Raw genomic sequence first — 9,407 nt, forward strand, 5'->3', positions numbered from 1 at the left:
TTATTTTACTTCAGCTAGTGTAGAATTTTGCATCAGTTGTTGCATCAAATAAGTTAAGAGCGGCATTTGCATGCATTGCATTTTTTTCTGTCACGATTGAAATACATTTATCAATTATTATAAAATGCTCTATTGAGTTTGACACTCTAAATCATGAACTATGTCCTTGAGAAAACTAGTGCATGTGACATAAACACACCTTTGTTTTGAACAGTATCCTCCTTACACACACCTTTGTTTTGAACAGTAACCTCCTTACACACACCTTTGTTTTGAACAGTCTCTTCCTTCACGTAGTGTATATTCACATAGTTGGGAAATGGAGCAGTCCTGCAACAACAAAAACAAAAAGCTTACAATGATTTTCATTGTTTGTGTTTTGCTGTGATGAGACTTTCTACCGTTTAAGTTTGGTTCCATTTTGACTCTGCTCACTGACACCACCTAGTGGCTGTGGTTGGCTGCTGCGTTCTGAGGGCTCAGTGGCTAATTCCGCCGGTTTCCTAGCAACAGAGACAACTGACCCTCAGGTAGGGAACAATGCATTGGAATGTAAAACCCATCGAGGAGGCGTTGTGGAGAAAGTCAGGGGAGCTTTGTAGGAGTTGACGCTAACCTGCTGTGGGAGTTGTCGGCTGCTTCGGGCGGGTTCGGTGTTGATGCCCTCGGCGTTGTGGCGGTTGGGTTGGGTTCGGGGCGCCGCCCGCGGGGTGAAGGGCCACTAAGTGTGATAGGTCGCTCTCCGCTCAGACGGTCTGGGAGCAAACTTTCCTTGCTTAGATTCATGTCGGAGTAAGGACAGCTCACCTGACTGTAAATAAAGCACCTTATTGATCCAAAACGTTTTCATTCATTTTTAGAGCTGGAGTCTATCCCAGACAGAGCACAATTAGACAAGCTTTTTCACACACATTCACACTATATTTCTCACTGGACTGCAATCTAATTATTGCAGTGCTTAATTGGCCAAATGGGAGTACAGGAATGGTAAACAAAGAAAATGTTTACAGCGACAACTCCATTTTTTCCCCCTAAAATGTCTCAAAACGGAGCTGCAGTCAAAGCGTTTAGATGGGGAGGGGTACACAAGGGGCCCGGAAAACACGACACACTCCTACTAATCACTCTTATTTTTTCCAAGGGCTCTGATTACTAGCTAAATTGGTAAAACAGAACCCTCCTGCTTCGCCTTCTTATTCCCTGGCAGTCAGATGCGATGTAATTTGTTTATAAGCAAGGATAATCAGGTAACCCTAGGGATGGGAATCGAAAATTGGTTCTTTTTCAGAACCGGTTTCCAGTGTATCGATTCCTTAGAATCGCTTGCCATTTTGTCTAGCAGTTCTCTTAACGGTTGTTCCAAGTGGGGATGATGCATTGCGCAACGTGCGTAGTGATGTCAGATCACAAAATGGCAGCGCCCGGTCGGACCAAACACTAACATTTTAGAAAATTGCAATAGCGCTACTTGTAATAATTATAAGGCTGCTATTTCATCACAAGAAGGACATGCGAGCAATATACTGAAACATTTGAACACACAGCATGCAATAATTATAAATGAAAGTTGCGGTTTTGAACCGCTCCTGTCTCATTCCAGCAGCAGTAACGCTAGCAGGTCATCTGAATACAACAGGTACTAACTCACGGCCTATCATGATAGCGCTATTTTTTGTTCAATTGAAATTAATGCCTTTTCATTTAGATGAGCATGACGAGAAACCAATTCTGACTGGCTCCGAGGCGGGCAGTAAGTACTTGCTCCAGTTCACATCTGCCGCTAAACGAATATCACCGAGCAGCGACTAAGTTTGTGGTCAAAAGCTTGCATCTATTTGCTACAGTAGACACTCCTAATTTTCGGTAGGTGAATGTTTAACTGTAGTCTGTCACGGCGCGGGCTTGAACCCGCTTTTCTCCGGCAGCTGGGTCTGCCAGCACCTCCGCTGGCAGCGCGCCGGGACACGCACCTGTTCGCGCTGGCCACATCACGCCCACATGCCGGCAAGGCTGTGGGCGATCAGCAATCAACACACCTGGGACTGATAAGGGCGAGCTGTATTTAGACCAGTGGACCCAAGGATCCTGGCCGGAACTTAGTCTTCTGTACCCTAGTAAGCACCCCTTGTCTGGCTTCTATCCCGTGTACTCGCTCTCCCCCTGTGACTTCCTTGTTTCCGTGTCTGATGTCTGTGTTGTCCTCCCGCAGTGCTTTCCAGAGTTTCTCCTGTGATCCCCTGTTGTTCCCCTCTGGATTCTGGACTGCCTCCCTTCATCCTCGACCTCCGCTTGGACACGGACCTTTGACGCCTCGCCATTCTCCCTGACTATCTCCGCCTGCTCACGGATTGCCTTCCTGCCTTGTTCCTTCTCCTCGTTCAACATTTGGTAAAACACTACAGCTAATCACACACATAGCCTCACACTAGGGCTGCAACAGTTGGCGATTAATTTAGTCATCAATTCGATAGCTGCTGGCATGCTAGCAAAAAAAGGACATGTTAGCAGCGACCGGGGTAGGTCCTGACCATACGTCCTCTTTTCACTGGACATGTCCTCTTTTGCGGAGCTGTCAGGGCGGAGTTTCTTAAATGCCTCAAATGTCCGGCATTTTGAGTTAGGGTTGCGTGTATTTTCAATGTACGTTCAGGGTTAAGAAGGTTAAAAACAAAACAAATTGTGCGTGCAGCAGCATTCGTGAGGGAGGGGAGAGAGCGAGAGAGTTATGATAAACGCGCATGCGTTGTCAGGCTCTGCTTTTTATTGATAGATTTATCAGATTAAATTTTTTATTATCTATAGCAGGGGTGTCAAAAGTGTGCATTTTTGTAACATTTTCCTTGTTTTATTTGGCAAGTTGAAAGAACATGGCGCCAGTATGCGGTTTTTTTCCAATAAAATCCTGGAAAGGATAGAAATGTAGTTTGTCTCTTTTATCCGATTATTAATTGATTAATCAAAGTAATAATCGACAGATTAATCGATTATCAAATTAATCGTTAGTTGCAGCCCTACCTCACACACACACTTTTGAATTTGTCACACTCCATTCTCTAGTTTATTTATAGTATTATTGTTGATTATTATATATATTGTAATATATACAATAAAATACATAGAGCTATACCGCCCCCTTGTGTCTGTGCCATCACAACTTCCTACTGCAATACATAACATAGTCAGAGAAAAGTTGCATGTTGTCCACCCATCAGATTTTCTCTGAGGCATTATATTGTACAGGCGAAACTCAAAAAATTTGAATATCGTGTACAGAAAATGGATGGATGGATAAACTGTAAGCCATGATGATCAAAATCATAAAAAATAAAGGCTTGACATATCTCACTTTGCAAGTAATAAGTTAATATCACATGTTACTAAATGTTACAATCTTGTGTAATTTCCACATGATTTATTTTGTTAAATTCTACAAAAGAATATTTATTTATTACATTTATTTAAAAAAAAGTAGCTTTTTTCTTCTATGCTACATATGTGACCACACTGCAGGCTTTGTAAGGTCAAGTTACCTTTAAACCAAACAAAATTTATGCTAATTCACCTGTTTTTTTCGCTTTCTTTCCAAATAAAAATCCATAAGAGAACTGCTAAGGAACAGAATTGAAAGTGAAATCGGAACCGGAAACATCTTATCGATTCCCATCCATAGGTAGCACAAAATCTATTACTGGAAAACCCAGAGAGAATATAAAGTCTCTAATAAATCCAGCATGCATGTTTTTGGACTGTGGAAGGATGACCGAATACTTGGAGACTTCACACAGAAAAGTCTGACTTGGATTAGAACCCATCCGCCTCTTGCAGGCATGCTAACACTGTGCTTGTGCTGTCACAGACAGGAATGTGTCTATGGCATCAAAACAGTGGCAAAATCCTCAAGCTTAAAAACACTTCAAGTACATGTTGCCTCTATGCACGTGCAAACGTAAAATGAGCTTGCACCTGCATCTTTTTGTCCACGTGCATAATTTGTTTGCGCTCTCTTTGCCTACACATGCCACGTTTCAACCTTTTGGCACTTAGGGGTGGGTATTGAACAGACTGCCCAGCAACTCCACTCCATTCATGGAGGCGTGTCTTAATGAAATTAAACAATTTCCGCTACCTTTTTGCAACTCAACGCTAAGAAAAACGGAAATGCTGATTATCGGTCCTGCTAGACACCGACACCTATTTAATAATACCACCTTAACATTTGACAACCAAACAATTACACAAAGCGACTCGGTAAAGAATCTGGGTATTATCTTCGACCCAACTCTCTCGTTTGAGTCACACATTAAGAGTGTTACTAAAACGGCCTTCTTTCAGCTCAGTAATATCGCTAAAATTTGTTCCATTTCGTCCACTAGCGACGCTGAGATCATTATTCATGCGTTTGTTACTTCTCGTCTCGATTATTGTAACATATTATTTTTGGGTCTCCCTATGTCTAGCATTAAAAGATTACAGTTGGTACAAAAAGCGGCTGCTAGACTTTTGACAAGAACAAGAAAGTTTAATCATATTACGCCTATACTGGCCCACCTGCACTGGCTTCCTGTACACTTAACATGTCACTTTAAGGTTTTACTACTTACGTATAAAATACTACACGGTTTAGCTCCATCCTATCTTGCTGATTGTATTGTACCATATGTCCTGGCAAGAAATCTGCGTTCAAAGAACTCCCGCTTAGTGATTCCCAGAGCCCAAAAAAAGTCTGCGGGCTATAGAGCGTTTTCTATTTGGGATCCAGTACTCTGGAATGCCCTCCCGGTACCAGTTAGAGATGCTACCTTAGTAGAAACATTTAAGTCCCATCTTAAAACTAATTTGTATACTCTAGCCTTTAAATAGACCCCCCTTTTAGACCATTTGATCTGCCGTTTCTTTTCTGCTCTGCCCCCCTCTCCTTCGTGGAGGGGCGGCACAGGTTCGGTGGCCACGGATGAAGCGCTGGCTGTCCAGGGTCGGGACCCAGGGTGGACCACTCGTCTGTGCATCGGTTGGGGACGTCTCTGCGCTGCTGACCTGTCTCCGCTCGGGATGGTCTCCTGCTGGCCCCACTATGGACTGGACTCTCACTATTATGTTAGATCCACTATGGACTAGACTCTCACAATATTATGCTAGATCCAGTCGATGTCCACTGCACCGGTTGCCCAGGGGTGGGGGGTTCCCACATCTGCGGTCCCCTCCAAGGTTTCTAATTGTTATCCCATTGGGTTGAGTTTTTTGTTGCCCTGATGTGGGATCTGAGCCGAGGATGTCGTTGTGGCTTGTGCAGCCCTTTAAGACACTCGTGATTTAGGGCTATATAAGTAAACATTGCTTGATTGATTGATTCTTATTGGTCACTTTAAACACCTGCTGTTTCCTGGTTAGAGACAATCTAAGGGAACTTATTGTGTCCCCAAGAAGATTAGAGTCTTTAAAGAAAATAAGCCAACATTAGTGTATTATGTCATTTATTATACAACCTATTAAACGATGACATTACTATTTTTTATAATGTTATGTGAACATGTTAGAAATCACAATCTCTAACAACACATTTTAACAACTTGATGTCATTAAAGACTGAAAGATTTTTCAAAATATATGCACCTCTGGTGGAGCTGGGATAGGCTCCAGCACTCCCGTGACCCCGAGAGGGACAAGCGGTAGAAAATGGATGGATGCTCCTCAGGTAAATGCAATGTTGCAGTTTAGACTAGAGATGTTATTATCGGCCGATAAATGCTTTAAAATGTGGTATCGGAAATTATCGGTATCGGTTTCAAAAAGTAAAATTAATGACTTTTTAAAACGCCGTTGTACGGAGCGGTACATATCCGGTAAAACACGGATATAAACTCAGTCAGCAGCCCCTCCCCTACCCCCTCTCCCACACACAACACAGGAGTTGACGACTGCAGCATGAGAGGTTTACTGGCGACGCTGGATTACCTCATCAAACCGCCGCGAACGGAGCATAACAACAAGAGTGTGTTGTAGCCGTGGCTAACTAGCGAGCTTGCTCGGTGACTGACTAACGACACCATGTCTATGGTTTGGGATTATTTTAAACTGTGTCTGACGGTTAAAAAACTGGCAATTTGCAATGACTGCAAAAAGTTGGTTATGCGAGGAGGAACCAAGACGTCTTCCTTTAATACGAGCAAATTAATCTCTCACCTCTTCAAGAATCATAAGGAGATACACGATGAATACAAGCGGAAGATGGATGAAAAGCAAACAGCGAAAAAAAGTAGTACCACACAGTTGTCGCTTAAAGACTCCGCCGAGAAAAAACAAAAATACAACAAAAACCACCCCGGGGCGAAAGCTCACGTTGTGGTCAGGGACAACGCACGCAGTATGGCAAAAACTACGGTGGAGTTTGGTGTGGATAGTCTGCCCTGCATGGCGCACACTTTGCCGCTTGCAGTGAACGGAGGTGCCCTGTCTCAACGCAGCATTTCAGAAGCTCTGGCTGACTGGTAGGCCACTTCAAGCACTCACCACTAGCTTGCAGCACATTTGTGTTACTCATACAAATACGTTAGAGCAGGGCAGATTGAGCCCAGTTTATAATTTCCTGTTATACAGTATGCCAGGCAGTCTTGCACTCAATGAGGACTATATTATTGTTTACTTTATTACTCTAGTATACTTTGGACTGAAGCTGTGTGCCTTCTTTGTTTTTGTAGCTGTTGTTTTGAGGCATGTTAAAAAAAAATAAAAAATAATAATGCACTTTCTTAGACTTAGACTTTGTGAAAGTCAAAGTATAGTATTTCCCATAGTTGTAGTGGGTATCAGGATTATCTCAGGGAGAGCATATCCCAAATTCCAAGCTGCTGTTTTGAGGCATGTTAAAAAAAATAATGCACTTTGTGACTTCAATAATAAATATGGCAGTGCCAATTTGGCACTTTTTTCCATAATTTGAGTTGAAGTTGTTCTCTTATTTTGGAAAACCTTGTTACATTGTTTAATGCATCCAGCAGGGCATAACAAAAAAATTAGGCATAAAATGTGTTAATTCCACGACCGTATATATCGGTATCGGTTCATATCGGAATCGGTAATTAAGAGTTGGACAATATCGGAATATCAGATATCTGCAAAAAAGCCATTATCGGACATCTCTAGTTTAGACCTACTTTATAAGACAAAAGCAAGCTAATTTGGCTTGGTAAATGTTTACTTAAAAAGCATTAAGCAACATTTTTATTCAGTTGTAGTCCAAAGACATAGTCAATAAGTTTTACATTTTTTCTCCATCCTCTTTTTGTGTGGCAGACATGCACATGCATTGTCCGCTGTTGCCATTTCTAATATAAAGTAGCGTATAGTTCAAACTTACAGAAAATTTGTCAGTAGACTCCTAATGGAAGCGCTAAAAACTACAACATGGATGACGGCGAGAATATACAGTCGAAGTGGAGGCACGTAAATAAGACCGCCCACAAAACGGCACATGCTGAAGAGACGGTCAGAAAGCAGCTTGAAAATGGTCTGTAAAACATAGTCTGTAAAATTTGGACCAAAGAACCACCATTACATCTATGTAAATCACAAGGAAGTGTTTGAAAAAAAATCATAATATATGCACTTTACTTCATAAGGAATTATATGCGTTATTTTGTCTAAACTTTAGACTCTAAACACTACAGAAGTGGTTTGTAACAGTTCCCTCTGATTGGCTCTGACCAGGAGACAGTATGTATTTAAAGTAACCAATCAGAGAGGAGAGGAGTTGTTGGGCCTTCTATTCAATCCCCAATCCCCTAAGTGCCAAAAGGGTAGAATGTCGTGTGTGTAGAGAAAGAGAATGACACATAGTGTAAACAAAGGCCGCGCAAGCATAAAATTCATTTGCTTAGCATGTGGTTTTTACGCGGAAGAATTTTAGCACAGTTTTGATGCCATGTCGGTCGTTCAAAATACTACATTTAAAATGTTGGAAAAGGAAACAGGACTGACGTGTAATGTGTCCCATAACGCGGTCCTCTGATGTGGCCAATCCCATTGCATCCTGGGGTGGGACATCCTTGTCCTGAAGGACTCACTGCATCATTAGAACCTGAAAGGACACAGACAGAAACACATTTTCATTACAGACTCAATCTCCTTGTAGAGGTTTTTGAGTGCAGGGCGACAGGGTAATAAGTGCTGGGTCATCTACTCCAATTAAAACATTGGCAAGGAGCGCAACACAAGTGTCTCACCGTTAGGGTAATGAAGAGGATGTCCAGTTTTGTGACACCAGCCTACAGGGTGCAGGTCGGGGCAGTCGGTCTCCACCCAGTAATCATACTCTGCACTCCAACCATCAAAACGGATCTAGAAAAAAAAGGATATCAGTACATGTGTGACCAGTAAGGGGGGGGGGGGGGGGGAGCTGTATTTGCACCTTGAGCCGGTGGTCGTCTGTATCAGCGATGGTGGCAACACGGATGAGCATTGGGTTCCTTTTATCCACAGCTTCCACCTTCATGCCCACCTGGAAGCCATGCGGAGGGCGCTGCAACAAAAGCTATCGTTACACACTCTTTGTTGCACACCATGTGTGTGTGTTTGTGTCTGTGTGTGTACCGGTTTAAAAGCCCGAGCAGGAGCAGCCTGTGTGCCCGTCTCCTCCAGATATTTCTCCCAGGAGAAAGTCTTTGGTTGCTTGTATTCTGGTGAGAGCCAAAGACAACATTGTCACATGACTTGATCTTAAATCTTGTTGTGTTGATGTACAGACAGTGAAAGCAGCAGCGTTCCTACACAACACTGCCAACACTTCTTACTAGACCCTTGGTTCGAAATTAACCGTGGCAAGTGCCGCGACCCCCCTTGTCGTAATGCCCTATAAAATTGACCAGCATCGACTGCAAGAACATGCTGTGACCGCCCTTGACTTTTTACCTGTCAAAGGACAATTGTAATGTAATTGTTTAATCGCATAAAGTGATAAAAATACCCCAACATGACTTTTTTTCTCAAATTTTCAACCTAAGACATCGCATAATTAATGTTAATTGGTATAAACAACATGGGCGCAACCATTTTGGAAGCGTGTGTCAAAGGTTGACCGACAACAAGAACAGCCGGTTGTTCCGAGATTTTCCGAGAGATACACTAATTGCATCAGGGTCTGGAAGGACGTCAGGTGTTCGGTGAATTTAGGTCAGGCAGCTCTCAAAATGTTGAGTAAGGAACGAATCAAAAAAGAAAACACGAACAATTACAGGCTGTTGGGAAAAATGTAGAAAGATACACAACTTCTTTAGGTAGGTTAATTTCATTGTTTAAATGGAGTGCTAAATTAGTTGATCGTTTGCCCTCGAAACTCAGCAGTGTCAATGTTGTTTATGTGTTGTATCGTGAGTGTTTATTTTGATTCGTGGCTGTCAACGACCACACGTGGA

General features: G+C 42.5%; 1 protein-coding gene across 12 annotated transcripts in view; it reads right to left on the minus strand.

Moving 5' to 3' along the window:
• l3mbtl1b (L3MBTL histone methyl-lysine binding protein 1b) overlaps window positions 1–9,407 on the minus strand; it is a 69,271-nt gene that overhangs the window by 4,664 nt on the left and 55,200 nt on the right. For 9 of the 12 annotated variants that reach the window (XM_062062844.1, XM_062062852.1, XM_062062851.1 and 6 more), the window contains exons 13-19: window positions 8,587–8,672; window positions 8,405–8,515; window positions 8,220–8,334; window positions 7,975–8,074; window positions 617–811; window positions 402–503; window positions 233–330 (exon numbers count right to left, since the gene is read on the minus strand). In XM_062062844.1, coding sequence (XP_061918828.1) covers window positions 233–330; window positions 402–503; window positions 617–811; window positions 7,975–8,074; window positions 8,220–8,334; window positions 8,405–8,515; window positions 8,587–8,672 — 807 coding nt within the window. The remainder of the gene's footprint in view (window positions 1–232; window positions 331–401; window positions 504–616; window positions 812–7,974; window positions 8,075–8,219; window positions 8,335–8,404; window positions 8,516–8,586; window positions 8,673–9,407) is intronic. The other 3 variants (XM_062062855.1, XM_062062854.1, XM_062062853.1) reach the window with 1 other exon arrangement.

Source organism: Entelurus aequoreus, linkage group LG11 (genome assembly GCF_033978785.1).
Source record: "Entelurus aequoreus isolate RoL-2023_Sb linkage group LG11, RoL_Eaeq_v1.1, whole genome shotgun sequence".
NCBI classification, from domain to species: domain Eukaryota; kingdom Metazoa; phylum Chordata; class Actinopteri; order Syngnathiformes; family Syngnathidae; genus Entelurus; species Entelurus aequoreus.